We start from the raw sequence: 21,647 nt of genomic DNA, 5'->3' as shown, positions 1-21,647 counted from the left end.
CCTTGCCCTCATTCCTAAATTATATCCTCATCTCCGTTTCAGACTGTATTTGCATGAATATCCTGCAGGCATCTCACACTAACATAATTCAAACTGAATTCATTGTCTTTCCCACTTCCCTCTCTCCTTGGGAATTCTGCCTCTCAGGAAGACATTTTGGTCCTTCCTCATCTTTACCGTCACCTCCTCGTTCAGTTGTGTAAGCGCTGAATCGTCCACGCAGAGCTTTTAGTCCAGTTCCTGCAGGTGATGAGCACTTCCTTTCTTCAACTGTAGCATCACACAGTTTGACCTCATCTCTCACGGCACTCCCACCGCGCACCCCATGCTGCCATCACCCCAGTCTACTTGCTGTCACTCAGCCTTCGCTCGTGTTCAAGAGACATTGGCATAAAGCCTCACTGTACCTTTCCTCTTCAAGGTCAAATGTCATCTCGTTAGTGAAGTCCTCTCTGACTTTGCTCCCTCTCACACTCACAGAAGAGCTAGCTGTTCTCTTCCCTGAGCACTTGTAGAACATTCCACACTGCTTCCAGAACACGTCTTCCTTACAGAACACAGATGGCATTTGACATTTGGCAAAGCATCTTGTGCAGAAAATGTGCTCCGTAAGTGTTCGTTTATCAGACACAAAGTTTGTTAAACATTTTTTTTTCTGCACAGTTAGATTCATTTTTCTTTGATGTATATTAGGACACGTGACATTTTGAAAAGGGAATCATGATAAAATCCCACTCACTTTCCTGTGTAATGAGTTGTGGTTCACTGCATATATATTAGGGAGAAAAAGAAAATGGTGCCAATTTCTAGAATGTCCTCCTCTCTGTCCTAGGAAAGGAATGCTAATTATCATGCAGTCAACTTTCAAAGTGGAAGACATCTTGATATTGACCTTTATATTTCTCTATTTTATCTTATCATGAAAAATATTTTCAAACGCTAAGAAAATTGGGGCACGGGAGAGAGTAAAGTTCAGCTGATGACACAGCTTAGTGGGTAGAATTCCTGGCCATGTTCCAGGTAAATGGAATATCCTCTTCCTGGAACATGTCCCACTTTTGCTTGAGCTGTTCCTGGAACTTGTAATACTCCCACGTTTTCTTCAAGGTTCTCTCTTGGATTCTACTTCCTTCACGAAGCCTTCCCTGATTTACCAGCCAGAAATTGTTTTCACTACCACCCTGTTCCCTACTCCTTGCGAGGGACCCAGTCCTGAGTGGTGTAACAAGCAGAGGTTCCCAGGTCTTAAGGGATGAATCCTGGCTGTGCTAATGTACAGTTATGGGACCTTGGGAAAGTTACTTAATTTCTGATGCTGTTTCCTCATCAGTGAAGGGGATGATGATAGTATTTGACTCATCGTGGTTAAGATTAAAGGAGGAAATGAATTAATTTACCAAACAGAAATAGACTCACAAACATAGAAAACAAACTTACAGTCACCAAAGGGGAAAGGGTGGGGGATAAATGAGGAGTTTGGGATTAACAGATACACACTACTATATATAAAATAGATAAACAACAAGGACCTATTGTATAGCACAGGGAACTATACTCAATATCTTGTAGCAACCTATAATGGAAAAGAATCTGAAAGAGAATACGTACGTGTGTGTGTGTGTGTGTTTCTATAACTATCACTTTGCTGTACACCAGAAACTAACACAACATTGTAAATCAACTACACTTCAGTTAAAAAAAAAACATAGTACACATCCATTAAAAAAAGACTAAATGAGGGAAAATATAAGTGCTTAGCATATATTATTTGTGCTACTGGTCTACTTTGCTTTGTAGATAATGTAGTTATGTGTAAACGTAGGAACTGTGCCTCTTTTATCTTTGTATCCCCCGCTGTTCCTGGAATATAGCAAGCACGAGATGTGAATTAATGAAGTCACATATAAAAACTCTCTGTGAAGCCTTCTCCAGGCTTTTCAGCCATAGCATTGTTGCAATGATCACATTTCCTGAATTGTTTTTAAAGACTTAAAGTCCTAATTGAATAGAGAAGCACTCACTGCTAGCTTCCTTAATTATAATTATTGATGTCAGTGTCATATAGTCGCCAGGCAGTTGGTAAATTATAATTCCAGTTGTTCTGTCATCAGTATTGAGTAAATTATACTGGCAATGAGTGTTCATTGGAAACTTTGCCGTTGGAAGGTAAATGAACTCGTGGCAAGGTGAGAATGTTGAAATTCAAGTTTACAAAGGGAAAGGGGGTGGGGTAGGAACTAATGATTGCTGAGGACTCATTATAAACCAGACACCAGGCTAGTGGTTTACATGGGACACCTCTGAGCTACCGTTCTCCTCATGTCATAGATGAGGAAAGGTAAGTAACTTCCCCAGTGTCACAGTCCATGTACGCACTGATAGAAGAGCTGGGGATCAGATTTACATTTGTTGGAGTTCAAAGCTGTTTCCCTATAACGTCATACTATCCTAGGAATGAAGGACAGTTGTGCCCTTTTGGGAAATCTGAGATTGACTCAATATAACCCTTGCCTCCAACTTGTGTATAGGTATTTTCAAAATGAGCACAGGCGCTTAGAACCAGTTAGTTATACATGGGGCAGTCTGCCTCAGTCTCCAACGGTGGAAATGCTGCAGTGGGGTCATGGCATTATGGATGGAGCTAGCTGAAGGCTATTCTGTCTCTGGATGAAACTCAGAAGAGAGCAAGGAAATGAATGAAAAAAAAAACAACAGTATTGCATTAGAAAAGATAATAAAATCATGAAACTGACCCTGAGATATAAGAGATAGGTCCTAGGAAGGAAGTAGAAATGAGTACGTAACCATACGGATTAGTAGGAACTTTTTTTCCTCTATTGAATGGATTTGCTTATCTATTCATTTGGGGATTACCTTGCTGCTCATAAGCAAGGATGCTCATTTTACAGTGTTTCCATATTAACTTTTCCCTCATTAATCTTGCATCCTACAGCAATATGATATTACCTTATCTGACCTAAACCAGCCAGTGCTCGTTAGTCTGTTGAAAAGCAAGAGAAATGATGACGCTGAGGTCCGGATGGCCCACCTGATCCCCGAGCTCTGCTTTCTAACAGGTGATGTTTACGTTTTATACGCTGTCAGGCTCTCAGTCACAGATTCCTGATACTTTGCGGTGGGTAGAGCCTCCTTAAGTTAGCTGAGTGCTGGAGCACTAATTTAACCCATGGAGGATGAACCTTAAGTTATTTATTTCATCACAGAGGAAGTGGAAGGGTAGAGTGCTCTTTGGAAATTGCTCAGCATGGTGAAAGCTATCTATTTCCTTTATCTCGTGTATTCTGTTTGTTAATTTGATGTTAAAACGGTCCCCAGATGTTTTCCTAAAACCAAGCTGTTCTTCCGCATTTTTTGAACTTCACTAGGCTAAGAAGCCACGTGATTTAATTTTCTTCAGGTATATTCTTTGAGTGGTGCCAAAATGCTCCTTATTTTCTTTTTGCATAAGCTTCAAGGTAATCTTCGCTCTCTAGTAGAAGCTGAATAACTGTCTCAGGTGCTTTTAATCATGCTCGTCTGATTACCAGGGTGAGACTAAGGGTGGACTTTCTACTTTTTACACTTTGTATTGCTCAGATCAGTTATCATGTGTATGAATTTCTTTCGTGATTAGAAAAGTTGACAAGGACATCATCCCTGCAGGGAGGGATGCCCATTCTTAGTGGTACTAGGACATCCCAGGTCTGCACAGTCCCCATGGTGGCCTCTAGCCACATGACACATGACTAGTGCGACTGAGGGACTGGCTGGGGAAGTGCTGTAAGTGTCAAATATAGACTGGATGCCTAAGACGTAGTATGAAAAGAAAAGGGAAACTACCTCATTGACACATTTTTCATATTGGCTGCATGTTGAAATGATAATATTTTGGATATATTGAGTTAAATAATATATACTATTTGAATAATTGCATCTGTTTCTTTTTGGCTTTTTTTTAATGTGGCTACTACAGAAAATTTTAAATGACACGTGGCTTGCACTGCTGTCAGATGGTGCTATCCAGACGGTGAATCTGATTCAGTTTAAGTGAAAACTTTTATTACCCTGTGCCTGAGATGGGCTGGGGTTACATCAAGGACTGTCCATTTTTCACTTTGTTTTCATTCACGTTGAATAGGGCTGCCGGGCGAGGCAACATCTGATTTCCAGCTGATGAAGGCTGTGGCTGAAGAAACGCGCCTCAGTCCTTTGGGAAGGCAGCAGCGCCTGGCCAGGCTCGCAGATGATATCCAGAGGTACAGGGACATCTCCACATCCAGACGCTTCACAGTATCTCTTTAGTGATAAGTTTGTTATCAGCAATGATATCTCACCTTTATCGAGCACTTAACATGTACCAGGCAGTGTGGTAGCACTGTCCATGTATTGTCATGTTTAATTTTTACATCAGCCCTGTGAAGTAGTCAATTAGTCCTACCTTTTGCCAATAAGGAAACCACAGCTTTAAAAGATTTCAGAGTTTGCTCAAGGTCACATGTTATTAAATGTCAGCGCTTGGAGTTGAAGTTTGGTCTGTCTGGCTTGAAGTCCCATTTTGCTAACCAGTGAGCCACACTGGGAGCCTTTCCATCCCTGCGTGTCCCCCATGGGTGCAGTCTTCCTATAATTCTCTTGAGCAGGGAAAACAATGGTGAGTAGAAATAGAAGTCAGGAGCCCTAAAAAAATCAGTCTGAATAATTAAGTTGTAATTTTATCTCTAATGATTAAAATTCTTTAGAAAGTAAGCCCTTTAATGATTTAAAACTCAACTCTATCAACAGAAACAAGGATGCTCGTTTTGAGCTGGAGACCTGGGGCCTGCATTTTGGATGCCAGATGTCTCTGACTGGCCGGGTTGTGCCTTCAGAAAATATAATAATACAAGACCACACAGTAAGTGCAGTGATTTTATTTTCATTTAAAAGTATTTTCTTGAATGTGTGTCAGTTTGATCATATGCCAGAATGACTAGTGGACTTAGAATATTCATTTGGTTTTTCCATGGCCATGTCCCTGCCTTTCCTTTGTTCTAAACCTCCAGGTCCCTCTGTTTTCCTTTTTAATCCGAGTGTACTTTTGAAAGGCTTCGCGGCACCCAGCGGACACAATTTAGGTCAGTCACTGTGATGTGGTGTCACATTTAAAGATGAGTTAGAAAATGGTATTTCAAGCCATTGCAATCAAAACAGGCCAACCTATTACTGCGTGTTGTAGTACTCTTACATCACTTAAAAAAAAAAATCTGTGGTACCTGAGAAAATTCTTTTAACTGCTGAAGATTAATTCCAATAGACCATATTTCCTGGTACCTCAGGGGTTTTTTTCCCCAGAGTAAAATGCTGCTCAGTTGGCATAAACGTGAAGAAGTTTGCACAGAGCCCATCCCAGCCACGGCATTTAGGCGGAGAGGCACTCTGAAACCTGGAGAGACAAATCATTGCTTCTTTGGGGCTTCCATTTAAAAATGAACCTATTTTATGCAAAAATTGCACATTCTCTTTCTACTTTTCCCCTCTGTTTTGCCCATTTTTAAAGCCAATTACATTTCGTTTTTAAAGGCACTCTTCTTGCCTTTATTTGATACAATAAGTAAGCCAACATATCAAGACTAACGACTGAGCAAGCGCATGGTTTTTTGTCGGCAGAATGGAGATTTTTGTCATCATTTCTTTTTGATAATCTATCCAAGCAACCGAAACCCTTATTGGAGAAGCTGAAGAAAAACTACTTTAAAAGCAGAACAAAACAAAACTTGGTCAAGTCCTAAAATGTAGACCCCCATTAAGATCTTGTTCAGGAGTCAGTAAAGAGAAGCTCAGTTTCGGTTCCACACGTGAAGTGAGATGGGAAATATTTAAAATGGTCTGTCTCATCATCTCTAGGTCGAGTCATATTTGTCAGAGATTTGTTTGCATTTTTTGGCCTGGAAACAGGTCTCCATAGGAGAAGGGGCACTAAGGTGGAGAACCCGCCCCCTAGAGGCGATGGTGGGTGGGCTAGAGGTGGCTGTGTCCTCGACTTCTCAGCTGATCCTGCTTTCTGGAAATTGGGTTCGAGGAACTGAGTACACTAAAGGTTCACAGGCTTCAGAGTGGCCCGTGGCCATTTGTCCTGGGCCCCCTGCCAGCCCATAACAGGTAGGAGTGTAGGTGAGAGAGCTGTGGCTCTCTTCACACTGGTTGTAAAGGGAAGGAACGAATCCTAGCTCCAGACAGAAGCCTTTATGGAGGCCTAGCCCTTCCCCTTCATTCTCAGGCTAAGGTTGCTTCCTGAAGTTGAGTCCCTGCCTGGCCACCGTGAGACTGGCTGGGGCCTGGAAGTCAGAGTGCTTGCTGGAAAGGGCCCTGGTTGCAAAGACAAGAGCAGTATTCTAAACCTTCAGTGCCACCAGCTGGCTCCATCACCCTTTTCAGCCATGTCTTTGGAACCTGTAAAACAAGGGAATTGGAATGCTTCTTAAACGGTAATGTGCAGATGAATCACTGGGGAACTTGTTAACATGCAGATTCTGATTCAGTGGGTCTGGGATTGGGCCCAGGACTCTGCATTTCTAACGAGCTCTCAGGAGATAGCCATGCTGCTACAAGGCAACACTTTAAGTAGCAAGAGATTAGATTGCAGTGTTTTTTTAAATTCTAACAGTGACTCTTCCTGGTTTACCACACCAAGAACATTTCCATTTGATTCCAGTCCATGGATATAAACAGAAGGCTGGGGACCAGTCTGAAGTCTCCCCTCTTCAAGGCAGGGAGCTTGTTTTTCCTGGTCACCTGGGGAACCTTCCAAAGAATGAGAAAGGAGCTTGCGTCCTGGCCTCATCTTTGCTCCTAGACGTATCTACTCTTGGCATAATGTATAGTCTTTAATTGTAGGGTTTGTTAGTTTCGGTATGATGACCTGCATTGTGTCAGTCATCAGCATTTTCTATTTGAGATATCTAGGTACCTAAAGCAAAGAGACCAAACTGGACAGCCAGTAGCCTGGCTTTTACATTCATAGTAAGGGTCGTAGACTTTTAGAGCTGGAAGGGAACCTAGAGATTTGAACCAGGCACCTTTCCTTGCCCACAGCAGAGCCCCGTGAAGTAAAGGGACTTGCCAAGGATCTGCAGGCAAGGAACGGCTAACCTGGGATGATGCTGAGCTACGTCCACTCCCAGGAAGCACATGTGTTGTGTTCAGATGTGCAGTGCTTGTATCTGTGTTTTAAGTCTGAGAATAGCAGACTGTACTAAATAGTTCTGTTATGACAAATATGAACTATTTCCACACTGTCTTTTTTATTTAATTGTTCTCTGAGTAAATTTGTTCAACCCTTTCACAATCATTATTTTTCTCAGTGTCAACCTGTGTCTGCGGCTGACTGGTCCAAGGATATGCGAACTTGCAAGATTTTAAGTGCGCAGTCTTTGAATAAATGGTTGGTTATGTGTAGCAACAGAGCTGAACGTGTGACGGAGAGCTTTTTGAACTGCTTGAGAAGAGTTGGAAGGCCCATAGGATTTAATGTGAACCACCCCAAAATGTGAGAAGATGCAGAAAATCATCCCAACTTTTTTCACATATTAATTTGGTTTGTTTAAAAGATAGGAGATGATGGCTGATACAGCTACAAAAGTGTTTTTTTTTTTTAATGTCAGTAAAGTTTCCTAACGTAGAATGCCAAGCAGTTATAAGTAGATAGATTGGGCAATGATTAAATTTTTATCCAGTTGAAATGTATTTTATGTTGGTCTTTATAAAACTTTATTTTCATAGTTCTTCCTAGGCAGTACTCTCATTATCTCAGCGTCTTTCCAGTACTAGTTGGGGTATAAATCCTTAATAAATCCATATAGTGCCTCCTCAGTTTCTTTTCTTAATTCTTCCATATCACTTACTTATAAAACTGAACAGCAAACAGGATATTAACAAATAAATGTTGCATTTCCTGACTTATTTGATAGATTTTATGTTTTAAAATTTAATGTAAGAATAGATCTGAAATAAGCTTTTCTTATTCTGTTCCTGTAGCATAAGATTAGTCATCTAGATAGTTTCTGATAGAACCAGGTCATTCATTTAGCCTTTGAACATTTATTGAGTATCTGCTACTACATACTAAATGCTATGCTATTTGCATGGGATGAGATGAATATGATGCTTTCAATTTAATAAGGGATCCATTCATATACAGCCACGCTCAAAGTCGAATATTGTTCTGCTTTAGAAAAACCGTAAAGTTGGTCATACCTTACTTCATTGAGCTCGCTATGCATAAAAAAGAGCAACAGATACTTCTTTTTCTTTGTTGTAGTGGAGGTGCAAATGTCCTAAATTGGCAGGGTGGGAAGTTATTCTTTAAACACATGGTTACTAATTAATTACATCAGCAGCATAAGCATTGTTGAAAACCATAGCTGTTCCCAAAGTCTCATTTTACACTGTACTATAGAATCCTTCTCTTATCAAATCTGTTAACAAATCGCCTGGTTTGAGTTTCACCTGCTCTAATTTCTCTTAACCCATGAGGTAATAAGGCAGGAAAAGATTCATGAAAGAAGCCACAGTCCCGGAACCTGGGCTGGCATCATAGGCTGTTTCTCACCCAAATTCCAACAAGCCCATGCCCGTGTTCGGTCCTTGGCCTGTTTTATTTGAAAGCTCATATTTTAGTCCATCCTTTTTTTCCCCTATGAAGTATCCATTTACTTACTAGATTTATATGTGTAGTTTTCTTTCATCTGAAACAACGTTGCTGGCCACTCCTGTTAGAACCCGCAAGCGGCAGACAGTGGTCCTGCCACCTGCTGGTCAACTTTCAAAAGGCCACTGGGTATTGGGAAAGTCCCATTATATTTACATATGAGAGGCTGAACCTATGTCAAGAAAACAGATCTAAAAATTCTTCTCCGTGGCAATTTTTTTCTGTAGCATCTGGCCCCTAATATAATGTAACCACAGAACTGATAATTGATAAGTATTGATACTTGTCCACTGATTGATTGATTATAGCTAAATATTCCAGGCTCCACACAGTGTGCCATTAAGGAAAAAAGGAAGGTTTTAGTATAAATCATACAGATTAACTGAACATCTTGATCTCATTAACCTAATGATTTTTATTTTAAAGTTCCCAGGGAGATTCAGAATTAGAGAATTGTTAATCCCAGTTTAACTTGAACTCTGTTTCAGTCATTTGATATTGAGACTTGTGTTTCAGAAGTTCACTTTCAACTCCATTTTGAACAACAGAATTGTTCAAATAGCATCTGTAGGGACTCTATACAATGGAGAAAATTTCATTTTTCACCAAACTATTTTTTAAGTTAATAAAAATGGTAATGAAATGTTGCTGGTGTATCATGTGTGGGAGAAGCAATTTTAGACTCAAAAGCTTTCACTTTAATGATTTTTTTCTCAAATTATAGTCTGTTATAAAAATCAACTAATATTATTTTTAGTTCTATATGATTATGTGCTACTAAGAAGGGAGCTCTGCATTTTCAAAATTAATTTTTTTTCTGTAGCATAAAAGTACAAGAAAATCCAGCTGCATTTCTTCACGCTATACAGAAATATGTTGATCCTGAGGTTCAGTTGGTAAGTATAGGATAATTCTTGAGGTATAATTTTAATTTTTTCTTCATATCTAATAGTCTTGAAAGAAGGAATTTGAACATGTTCTCCCATGATATGTTTGCAAATTGCTGTGCATTTCCCCAAGCACCCAAGAAAGTATTTATCTTGATATTTTAATCAATATTTTGTTTTCCTTTCATGTTTCTAATATTAATTTTTAAATACTTTTTGTTACTCCTGTATCAGCCTCTTGGATGTCTACATATTTTCCAACTTACTGGGAGGATCATCTTTTACTCAAGATTTAAGATAAATTGACTCCCATCTTATCCCATAAGTGTTGGGGCACCCTGTGTTCTCCCCATTGTTTCAGGAGATTCTTGGAAGGTTTAAGTGTCTCCATGTCACCTATGGCCCCATGTCCCTGCCTCCTCTGAATTCTTGCCTGCTTTCATGGGTGCCTTTTCCTCCTGCATTGCATCACCCTGAGGGACACCCACAATTGCTTCATTTCCCAAAGTATTGTGTGTGTGTGCGTGTGGTTTGTGTGTGTGTGTTGGTGTATGTGTGTGTCCTGTGTGTGTGTGTGTGTGTGTGTGTGATGTATCTGACTTTGCTGAGGGTTTGGGGCCAAGGCATGGTTATATCACATGTCAACATTCCAGACAAGTTAAAATTGACATCCCTTTCTTAAAAAATCTCTCAATCATTCCTATTTCTTGGAAATGTTCTCTCAGTCTCCCACAGTACTGCAGTGCTTTTCTGTCCCATCTCCTGTCTGACCCCCCAGCTCATTCATCCCAACTCCCAACTTTCCTATTCATAGTGCATGCAAAGCAGCTTAGCTATCTCTTTGTTTCCACAAAAAATGGCCCGTAAGGATGTTATAATACAGGAAGTTATCATCCTAAGAGCATTTATTTTTCACTTTAAAAAGTAAAATCAAACTAACAGAAAAGTTGCAGGAATAGTACAAAGAACTCTAATATACCATTCACCCAGATTCCCCAATTTTTGACATTTTATTTATGATTTTCTATCATTTTCCACCTCCCTCCCTCCCTCCCTCCCTTCCTATCTATCCTATTTTTTTCCTGAACCATTTGAGTGTAAGTTACAGGAGTGATGCCCATTACCTTTTAAAAAATACATTTGCACCCATTTCGTACAAACAAGGCCACTCTCCTATGGAACCATAGAACAACCATCAAAATCAGGGAGCAGTACAACTAGCTAATCCACAGACTCCACTCATATTTCTCCATTTGTCCCCCAAATGTCTTCTCTGTTAAAAGGATCTAATATGTTGCCCTTAGTTTCCCTGTCTCTTTAATCTCGCCTTCAGTCTGTAACAGTTCCCTAGTTTTCCCTTGACTTTGATGACCTTCCAGTTTTGAAGAGCATAAACCAGTTATTTTATATAATGTCCCTCAATTTGGGTTTGTCTAATGTTTCCTTATGATTAAATTCAGGTTATGCACTTTTGGCAGGAGTTATCACAGCAATGATTCTGTGTTCTTACTGCATCTTACCGGGGGGACTCCATTGATTAAGATGGTTTCTGTCAATTTTCTCCATTGTAAAGTTACACTTTTTCTCTTTGTAATTAATCAGGTTTTTTTCTTTATTTTTTTGGTAGGGAGATACTTTGAGACTATGAAAATATCCTGTTCTTCATCAGACTTTTCCTACTAGTTTTAGAATCCATTGGTAATTCTTGTCTGAATCCATTACTACTCTGATGGTTGCCAAATGGTGGCTTTCTAATTTTATACTTCCTTCTATAATTATTAGTTGGCATTATAAGGAAGAGCTTTCTCTTCTTCCCATTTGTTTGTTTGTTCACTTATTTACATCAGTATGGATTCATGGATTCCTATTTTATGTACCAGCTTATAGTCTATCACTACTGTTATTTATTTCGATATCCAAATTGTCCTTGGTTTTGCCAGTGGGAGCCCCATTCAAGCTGACTTGTGTGTCTTTTTGACACCTTCCCAACTTTCTTAGAACAATTCCTTACTGTCTGGCACAATAAGACATTCCAGGTTAATCTAAGTTTTGCTGTCGAACTCTAGAATCATATGTTTTCCCAGTGAGCCCTGATTCCTTTTGGTAGAGAACAGTATTTAGAAACCAAGATCTGGGCGCTGGGTGTGTTTATTTGCTACTGGGGTGTCACTGCCCCTAGGCTTTCCCAATGGGCAAAGCTAAGAAATATGTATATGTATGTGTGTGCATATATATACATACACACTTGCATCCATTTTATTACTGTATGTAGTTATGTATATATTAAAATATTTTATTAAAATTTTAAAGATTAAAAACGTGTTCACGCCTCCAGTTGCAACCCAGTGCCACAGGAAAGTGTTCCCCCTTTCCATATTTGTACCTCATCTCTCTAATAGTGAGAAACATGGCCCTTATTATTCTCCACATACTTGCTTCTTTATCCATGGTGTGTAACCAGTCTCACTTGACTCCCACCTTCTTTTGGTCCTGGTCCCCATTGGGCTATTCCTTGTTCTTCCACCTACCTTGCTTAGTCCCAGACTCATGGGATGGAAGGCAGGAAACCCCCCTAAGAGAATTTTGCTGATAATTTAAAAATATTTTTCCCAACTTTATATAATTAAGTGTAAATAATTTTAGCCCTTGACATTATGATAATGAACAGTCCTATAGGTGAAAAAAATCACGTTGTTTTCTGTTAATTATGACAGTGCCTATCTTTTCTGTAATTTGGGTGTTTTGAAAGTAGAGAATAAAACATAGGAAGGAGATGGAGTTAGGCCAGGAGAGGTCCTTCTGTGAGGGAAGTACTTGATGGGAAGTAGAGGCAGTGAGAGAGAAGGGTGGAATTTAAAAATACCAGAGCACCTGAACCTTCTTTTTCCTTATTTTCCCTCCCCTCATACCTTACACTCAAGTCCGGTTAACAAAAAATGTGTTGTTGCTTCTTCCTTTTATTTTGCCTGTCCAGCGCCTAATGGGAAAAAGACCACAATTTAAGCTAATTCTCCACTTTGCTTATCTGTGGATGAAGTTGGGGAGGAGGCAGTGGGGATGATAGCTGGAGAGCTACAGGGAAGGATCACTGCAGTAAGGGAGGCAGCTGGAGGAAGAGCTAGGATGGAAGGGAATTTGAGGAGACTGGCAGAATCAGATTGGCAGAGAAGCAAGGAGGAAGGAAGAGCCAAGGGAAGTGGTAGGGTTGGAGGGAGGCTTTGCAGAGTGGATGGCTGATGAGAAGGCATTTTAAATCGCTTAGATTCATTGCTCTTTAAAGGCCATTTAAGAGAAGAACTGTAGGGGCAATTCCCTGGTGGTCCAGTGGTTAAGACTTGGTGCTTTCACTGCCGTGGCCCATGCTCAATCCCTGGTCAGGGAACTAAGATACTGCAAGCTGTGTGGTGTGGCCAAATAAAAAAAATAATAAAAAAGAGAAGAACTGTGGGTATGTTAATATTTGCTTCTTGGGAACTTAAGGGCAAAAGATGTTTGCATCCATATATTCGTGTTTTTTTAAAGCTTCCTCTGAACATAAGTAAATGAACTTTCTTCTGTTTTTTTTTTTTTTTTTGACTTTCAGGTAATGTGTATTCTGCCTTCTAATCAGAATAGCTATTATGATTCCATTAAAAAATATTTGAGCTCCGACTGCCCCGTCCCCAGCCAGTGTGTGCTTGCTCAGACGTTGAATAAACAGGGAATGTTGATGAGCATCGCTACCAAGATTGCCTTGCAGATGACCTGTAAACTCGGAGGCGAGCTGTGGGCTGTGGAGATCCCTGTGAGGAACCGTCACTCTTTTTCTTTTAGTCATCAATCTATCTATTAATGAATTTTAAAAATTAAATCAAAGTAGGAGGAGATCTTTTCACGTGATCCTAGAAATATTTGCTTTGTTTGGTGGGTTGGTGGGTTGTATGTTTGTCTGCTCTGGGCTCCGTTACACCAGCCACTGGGAGGGTATCCAGAAGGTGAGGCGTGGCCCCTGTTCTCATGGAGCTTCGGTTAAGCTAATAACAGAATCTTTCGTGAAAGAGAATCTAGTTTGACATCGACTTGGAGGCACTTGATTTGGAGCCTCCCAGCCGTGGTTTAAAATCTGTGCTCCATGGCCTCTGCCTTTACCTGCTTTCAGCAGGGTGATACTTTGCAGAGTAGCCTTGAACCCTGGATGGGACGCCCCCACTAGAGCTTGGGGAACCGGCAGAGCCTGTGATACAAACGTCCAAGTCGTGTTGGGAACTGAGAAAATCTTCTCCTCTTTCCTGAGCTATGGCCACCATGGGAGGAAGTGAGGAGGGTGAGGAATGAGGGAATGTTGCCTATTCCCTTAACCAGGATGTACAAGGTTACCCCCAGCTGCCCCTCCTGGAGGACATAGACAAGTGAGGATTCCTTAGAGAGCTGAAGAATGGGGAATGGAATTTCCCTTCAGATTCCTTCAGCCTCGAGACAGGGGAGAAATGGACGGGCCACTTTACCAGAATCTCTTGAGCCACTGATGGCCCTTGCCCACCCCCATAAAGGATGGTGGCCATTTTTTATTACAATGAGTCTCTTAAGCAGAGTATGTACTATATTGTTCCCTCCATCTTTTTGCTTTTTGTTTTTCTTTGAAGCAGGTTCTTATTATTCCCTTCATCTTTAAGTTTCTCTGGTTTCTGGTTTAATAATCTGCCTCGTCTCGACCTTGATCTCCCTGGCACATAGCTTAACTTAAATAATTCAATAACTAGGGACAGTCTTTTAAAAACTTCATAATACATCATTGCTTGGGAAAACACCTCATTCCATTAAATCATGAAAAATTTTAATTTTACAGTTAAAGTCCCTGATGGTGGTTGGTATTGATGTCTGTAAAGATGCATTCAACCAGGGAATGGTGGTGGTTGGATTTGTGGCCAGTATTAACCCCAGAATCACCAGGTACTTTTAAAATTACCCTAACATATTCTTCAGTTATTTAGACTATTACTTGTGGTTTAACTAAAGACTTTACAGAAAGGAATAGTTTGTATTCTTCACTCATTTTTAAAATATGGACACTTATGGTCATAAATTATACTTACATCTATAAATGTAATGGATAATATTGGGGTAAAGTGTAGTTCATTAAAAAACTATTTTTATACATACATTAGGACAAGCTGTTGCTCGTATGCAAATCATATTCCCCAAATGATGGCCGTGTAGAAATTCTTGTGCATTTGTTTTCTGAACACCTGCACTGTATTGGGCTCCATACTAGGAAGTTTACATACACGATGTCAAGAAGTTGAGAATCAGATTGCCTGGATTTATATCCTGATCTGTCACTTACCTATTATGGTAAATGCTCAAGACATGCTTGCTGTTATTGTTGTTTTTAATGCTCGCAGAAACTTGATGTGGTGGTTGTTTACACAGCTATTAAAAACATAGGCAAGGGGCTTCCCTGGTGGCGCAGTGGTTGAGAGTCCGCCTGCCGATGCAGGGGACACGGGTTCGTGCCTCGGTCCGCGAAGATCCACATGCCGCGGAGTGGCTGGGCCCGTGAGCCATGGCCGCTGAGCCTGCGCGTCTGGAGCCTGTGCTCTGCAACGGGAGAGGCCATAGCAGTGAGAGGCCCGCGTACCGCAAAAAAAAAACCAACAAAAAAAAACATAGGCAAGGATGAGGGATAACACATTAAGCATTGACTCATAGTACATGTTAAATTGTAGTTCTTTGAAGTGTTTCAATATTCGTAACTAAACAATGTGTTTTGAGGCTGTTTTGAACCATGTTTTCTTCCTAGAATTAAGCTATGTGATGTACTCCTCTAAATTGTGATCAGGTATATATTGGGGATTGTGGGAGACAGGAAAAGCAGCAATGTAACTGCGTGCCCCTGACTTCAGCCCAGGTTGTATGAGATCCCTGTTCTGTATGTCACTTCCTTAATCAAGCACATAAGGGACTTCCGACTGTTAGCAGCATTTCTAATTGCATCATTATTATTGCACAGATTTAGAGAACTGGAATAATGTGGACACATATATACCACTAAGTCATGATCTTCATTTTCCAAGTGCTTTTAATGAATAATTTGAGCAAGAGAACTTGCTTCTGAAATCTAAATAAGTTAATCATGTTAAGATTTCAATTCCCAAAAGCTTACCTATAGAAATGAAGTTTATGCTTGAGAAATCTTTGAATATTTTTAAAGTAGATCTGCTAAACTAATAAATTCCCTTATAATAATAATGTAGTGGTCTCTATTTATCAATGCTTATTATGTACCAAGTGCTGTGCTAAGTACATATATTATCTAGTTTAATTTTTACAACAACCCTATGAGGTACTAACTACCTTACTATCTTATAAATTTCCTTGGCACAAATGAGAAAACTGAGGCTTAGGTTCACATAAAAAAGTCACATAGCTGGTGAGTATACCAGCCAGGATTTGAACCCAGAGACGTCTGATGCTAGCACTGTGCTTTAGTTTCTCGTATCAATAAATTTTATTGGGGGGGGGCAGTGAGGGAGAGCATTTTAATATAATTGTAATCATACAGTGTATATAAAATTATGAACATTAATTTACTTATGTCTATTTCTTAATACTAATGCATGCTCAGAATAGAAATTTTGAAACTGAACTTTACTTTTGTTCTTTGCTTACTTTAGATGGTTCTCCCGCTGTATGCTTCAGAGAACAACGGCTGATGTTGCAGATTGCTTAAAGGTTTTCATGACTGGTACTAAAAGTGTAACAATGGGGGTGGGCTCCAAGCACTGTTCTTTCAGACCCCAAATTCATAAGCCTCTAGCAGACCAGACAGGTGGAAACAGACTTCTCAAGCCTGCCTGAGTTGACTGCCACCCAGTAGGAGACCCTGAAGTTGTGGCCTGACTCAAGCTAACAGACAGGCTCTGTCGAATTTACATTTGTGTCTGTGTGTGATAAACTAAAAGCCAGGAGGAAAAAAAGTCTGTAGCTGCTGGTGGCTCTTGCAAGCAGTTTGAAGGTCAGAATAAACCTACCCTGGAGGAGCAAGGATTATGACAGACCAGCATTAGGTCTAGAAATAGGAGAGAAGCTTTTGGGACTGGGATGGGGATGCTGACACATCAAGTGTGGCGTGGCAGGAGAAGATGGGAAAGGCAGCAGATGGGGAGGGTGCCCTCCTTACAATGGGATGCAGTAGAAAGAGGGGGTCTGGGGTTCCCATGCCCTTTCCAACCCTGGTCTGAATCTGGCTTGGTCATTCCCTAGCATTGTGACCTGTGCAAATCACTCCCCGATTTGCATCGTCCCAGCTATCAACTTTGGGGGGTCATAAATATTTGTTTCCAAAAAAGGTGAATTTGGTGACATATTTTGGTAGTGGGCTTACATATACGGTCATCTTCTATCAAACAAATGAATTTCCTGGGCAATAAACTCTCCTAAAACAATGGTGCCGTATATGCGTGAAAAGAAATATTTTATCATATTACTTTCCCCTCACTTCAAAACCTTAGTAGCAGTTATGAAAAGCCTCTGTTGGGCAGGAGTCACTGTCTGGCCTCTGCTCTTCAGGCAATTTCTTAGAGCGAGTGGAAAATTTTCAGAGTTCATATTGTCAGCGAGAGTGATGGGTGAATCCACGTGAAGAGATGCTTTTAGAGGAACAGCCAAGTCGTTTCCTTATGTTTTCATATTTATGCTCATTAGAGAAGAAATTTACCTAAAATTATCCAGTCTGTCCTTATTGAGAGGATTTATAGATTTCAAGAAACTAAATTAGTATTAATATGGGTTTGGGAAATTTGTATGTCTATTGCATGAATTAAATTTTAATTTATTGCTTAAATATTAAAATTTTACTAAAGAGATATGCTAAGTTTGAGAATACATTATGCCATAGAAACCATAATGATTCCTTAAATAGCAGAGTTGCAGGAATGTTCTGGAAAGGTATCCATTTTTATATTATTGCAAATACAACCCAAATTAGGTATTACCCTGTCTTATCATGGTCTGAACTAGCAAGCTATTTAAATGTTAAAATATATGGGAATGTTATTCTTTTTTGGCATCAAGCAAGTCATTCTTTTCTTACTAACACCAAATCCTGCAGGGGCACTGAACAGATGGTACAAGCATAACCAGGGTTTGCCAGGACGGATAATTGTGTACCGTGACGGTGTAGGGGATGGTCAGCTAAGGACACTCATTGAATATGAAGTTCCACAGCTACTGAGCAGTGTGACAGAAGCAAGTTCAAATACCAGGTATCAAATTAGTATCCTTCCCCCACTTCCAGTTCTAGCATATTCATCGCAACTATTAAAATTACTATATGCCAGCATCTCTTTTTTTTTTCCATGCAGTTAAGTTTCACTACATTTCTGCATTATGCAAGTACAACCAACCCTAGGTTGGAGGGTAGTTGGGATGGTATTACGTAAATAGTCTGGGTGGTATGAGCTTTTGGGGGCCCTGGGTCGGGGCACCAGAAGAAGGCAGGAATCCTCCAGGGTGCCTGACACTGAGATTCAGCAGGAAGCCTGCAGGGCTGCTGGCAGGTGAAGATGCTTCACACCTATTAACATGCTAGGGGAAAAAACAAGCTGTGGTTTCAACTTTGAGGCCTAAATCAAGACACAGGGCAAAAGCCTCTGACCTGCAGGCACTGATGTGCAGCTCAGGTCTGCAGAAGGTGCTGAGAGTGGTGTGTGTGCTGTGAAAGCTGGGCTACATATGAAAATCAGACCATGCTAAACACCAAGTACCTTGCTCTGCTGTCACACTTCTAGATTCAGTGTCTTGGTATATTTTCCTCCATGACTGTGTCAAGTGTTAAGTGCAAGAAAAATGTTAGAACTAGAAAATGGAGGAGGATGACGATCTTAAATTGGCTTCTTAAAATCCTCAGAAAGCCTCTTATTCTGTTGTGCATAGAGCTTGGTCTGTAGGGTTACACCGTCGTCACCACCGTCAACCAAAGTGTCGCAGCCACGAGCCCCAAAGGAGCTGAGCCTTGACCTCATTAGTAACCATCAGAAAAGAGGGAGAGAATCATAGTTTGGAGGCAGAACCACCTTTAGCTGTATCCAAAATATCAAAGCCAAAATTTCTCATTCCCCGCTGACCTTGGGTTAGTTAGATTTTATTAAGAATCACCTCCATGCAATTTGGGGATCACAGGAGTAAATTTAGCAGCTGACGGTGCTAAGGAGTTAGTTCTCCTGCACTATAACATCAACTTTTAAAAAGTTTCAAGATTGAAAACATTAATAATATATTTTTAAAATAATTAAAACACTTAGGGCTTCCTTGGTGGCGCAGTGGTTGAGGGTCCGCCTGCCGACACAGGGGACACGTGTTCGTGCCCCGGTCCGGGAAGATCCCACATGCCGCAGAGCGGCTGGGCCCCTGAGCCATGGCCGCTGAGCCTGCGCGTCCAGAGCCTGTGCTCCGCAACGGGAGAGGCCACAACAGTGAGAGGCCCGCGTACCGCAAAAAAAAAAAAAAAAAATTAAAACACTTAAAGTGAAATTTCAGTGACCCTTGCATCCTAGAGGTTTCTTCCGTGATGGGAATATTTGGATTTGGATTTGGATTTTACCAAATACTGACTTAACACTTGGTCATTTAGCATTTGGCCCATATGTGTATGTGGACCGTCCATCGATCCTCCCAGGTGCGTGTTTTGCAGGATTCAGAAGCGTTGATTTGAAGAATAAGAGGAACTTCTGGTTCTTCCTTTGCTATTCAGAAATTGAGAAGACTGAAGGTGAAAATAGAGATGATTGCTAATGGGAAGAAAATATTGTCTCCACGGATAATTCTGAAAAATCTTTCTTTAGAAGTGCTGATTGTAGTTCATTGTCCTGTGAACCATTCTCCCCTGTCCCGCCTCAGTGATATAAATTGGTCAAATGACTGAGCATACCACGCTTTTGCAACAAATGAAGACAATCCTTGATTTAAAAAATTGTTTGTGTCTCTGGGGGAGGGGAGATTGGGGGTAATTTTTCTTTGTTTTGCAATGTTTCGCTGATCAATTTATTTCATTTTAAGATTACCAAAAAATATATATAAATAAATAGAAAGTTGCATGGCTTGGTTTAGTTCTCTCCATATTTATTTATTTATTTATTTATTATTTTGCCTCTCTTGTTCCAAGCCCCAAACTGTCAGTGATCGTGGTCAGGAAGAAGTGCATGCCACGATTCTTGATGGAAACAGGCCGAACTCTGCAGAACCCACCTCTTGGCACCATCGTGGATTCAGGAGCAACACGGCCTGAATGGCAAGTCTGTTAGAAAATCCGTTTTTAACAAAGCTTTGACTGTGTGTGGTCAGTTTCGGTCCTGTTCTGCGAGCTTTCTTTCTCACAGTCCTTCTTTTCCCCTCAGGTATGACTTTTACTTGATCAGCCGGGTTGCCTGTCGGGGAACCCTTAATCCCACCTACTATAATGTCATTTATGATGACAACGGCCTGAAGCCCGACCACATGCAGAGACTCACATTCAAACTGTGCCACCTCTACTACAACTGGCCAGTAAGTGACAGCTGTTTATTTAGGTACAGAGTGGTACTCGAGGTGCCTACCAGGGAGTTGTCACCCGATTCACCTTGGTGTCCCAACCCCTGGCACAATGCCTGATTTTCCACAAAGGAGGGATGAATGAATGAATGAATGACTTCTTAAGTCCACAGTGGATGAAACCCAGTCTATCATAGGCGTAAAATAGCAGTAACTCTATAATGCATTAGCGTTGATAATTTTTCTAGAAGACTTTATTATATACATTTTCTTATGCCAGCCTGGGAGGAAATCAGGGTATTGTTATTTCCAAGTTACAGATGAGGCAATTGAAGACAACTCAGATGTTGTGTCTGGTGGGAAAGTAACAGGCTTGGCTCTGTTCTGTATTCCTATACGTTAGGCCCAGAGCTGCTCACCAAGTCCAAAGTCAAGATTTGCTCTGAGCCCCTTGGACCATCAAATTGTAGGAAACTTAGATCAGCCCTAAGCATGTGGCTCGCAGGTCCCAGCACCGGGAAGCCAGACTGGCCCTCTCTGCTCTCCCATCTTGCTAAGTGAATTTAAGTTCCCAGGAGAAAGGGTGCCCTTTGTTGATTGAGTTTGCTTCCAATTGACTTACATTCTATCTTGTATAAAACTAGTGGATGAAAAAACTCAGGAAAAAAATACCACTTTGAAGAGGAAGTTATTCTCTTAATCATTACCAATACTTTTTCCTCCTTAGGGCCTAATCAGTGTTCCAGCCCCGTGTCAGTATGCACACAAGCTGACCTTTCTGGTGGCACAAAGCACTCATAAAGAACCAAGTTTGGAATTAGCCAATTCTCTCTTCTACCTGTGATGACATGAACCACGGGCATCCCTAGCGGAGGTTTCTGAGGAGTCGTTGGTGTACTTCGTACAAATCTGCCGTGAGCTCGAGGCTGTGACTGGGGGAAGGAGATTCAGTTTAGTTTTAACTTACGGAAAAGAAAAAAACCCCAAATAACTGAATCTGAAATGGTTCAAAAGAAATGTATGTTGTTTTATTTTAAAGGTTACTTGCTTGAAGTGAATGCTTATTGTGGTGTACGGAATTAAAATGTACTATCATCTGAAAGTAATACTACAAAGCTAAATAGCTTCTAAGAAAATAAATGTTTGCATGATGTTTTGATGGTAGGCAAACGGGGTCTACTTTCTACACTAAAATTTGCAGAAGTTTTCTTAAATTATGTTACAGAGCGTTTTGTTGAGTGGTTTAAATAGTTGTTAGAAAATAAAGAACATTAAGAGCATCACATGTGTGTTTACTGTTATTCAGATTTCAGTTGGCATTTCATGTGAATTTCATTATTTAAGGGTTTTCAGCAAAGACTCTTACCCAGTAGACCACTTCACCATCACTCTTTGAGTTATATTTCTAAAAATGAATATTTCACTTATTCTCTCTTTTTGAAAATTGAAGTGTAGTTAATTTACAATGTTGTGTTAGTTTCAAGTGTACAGCAAAATGATTCAGTGATATATATATGTATATGTGTGTGTGTGTGTGTGTATATATATATATATATTCTTTTTCAGAT

The 21,647-nt window shown here is 40.4% G+C and overlaps 1 protein-coding gene across 1 annotated transcript in view; it reads left to right on the top strand.

Moving 5' to 3' along the window:
* The window catches only part of PIWIL4 (piwi like RNA-mediated gene silencing 4), a gene marked incomplete at both ends in the record, with an annotated part of 41,047 nt that extends 20,124 nt beyond the window's left edge, over positions 1 to 20,923 (top strand). The window contains 12 exons of the mRNA XM_082661243.1: positions 2,954 to 3,077; positions 4,139 to 4,256; positions 4,783 to 4,894; positions 7,341 to 7,525; positions 9,510 to 9,582; positions 13,157 to 13,357; positions 14,399 to 14,502; positions 16,227 to 16,297; positions 17,663 to 17,816; positions 19,715 to 19,840; positions 19,947 to 20,094; positions 20,807 to 20,923. Coding sequence (XP_082517369.1) covers positions 2,954 to 3,077; positions 4,139 to 4,256; positions 4,783 to 4,894; positions 7,341 to 7,525; positions 9,510 to 9,582; positions 13,157 to 13,357; positions 14,399 to 14,502; positions 16,227 to 16,297; positions 17,663 to 17,816; positions 19,715 to 19,840; positions 19,947 to 20,094; positions 20,807 to 20,923 — 1,533 coding nt within the window. The remainder of the gene's footprint in view (positions 1 to 2,953; positions 3,078 to 4,138; positions 4,257 to 4,782; positions 4,895 to 7,340; positions 7,526 to 9,509; positions 9,583 to 13,156; positions 13,358 to 14,398; positions 14,503 to 16,226; positions 16,298 to 17,662; positions 17,817 to 19,714; positions 19,841 to 19,946; positions 20,095 to 20,806) is intronic.
* Positions 20,924 to 21,647: the final 724 nt, after the last annotated feature.

This window comes from Grampus griseus (genome assembly GCF_964374135.1).
Source record: "Grampus griseus genome assembly, chromosome: 8".
NCBI lineage: Eukaryota > Metazoa > Chordata > Mammalia > Artiodactyla > Delphinidae > Grampus > Grampus griseus.
This window is presented reverse-complemented; position numbering and strand designations above follow the sequence as displayed.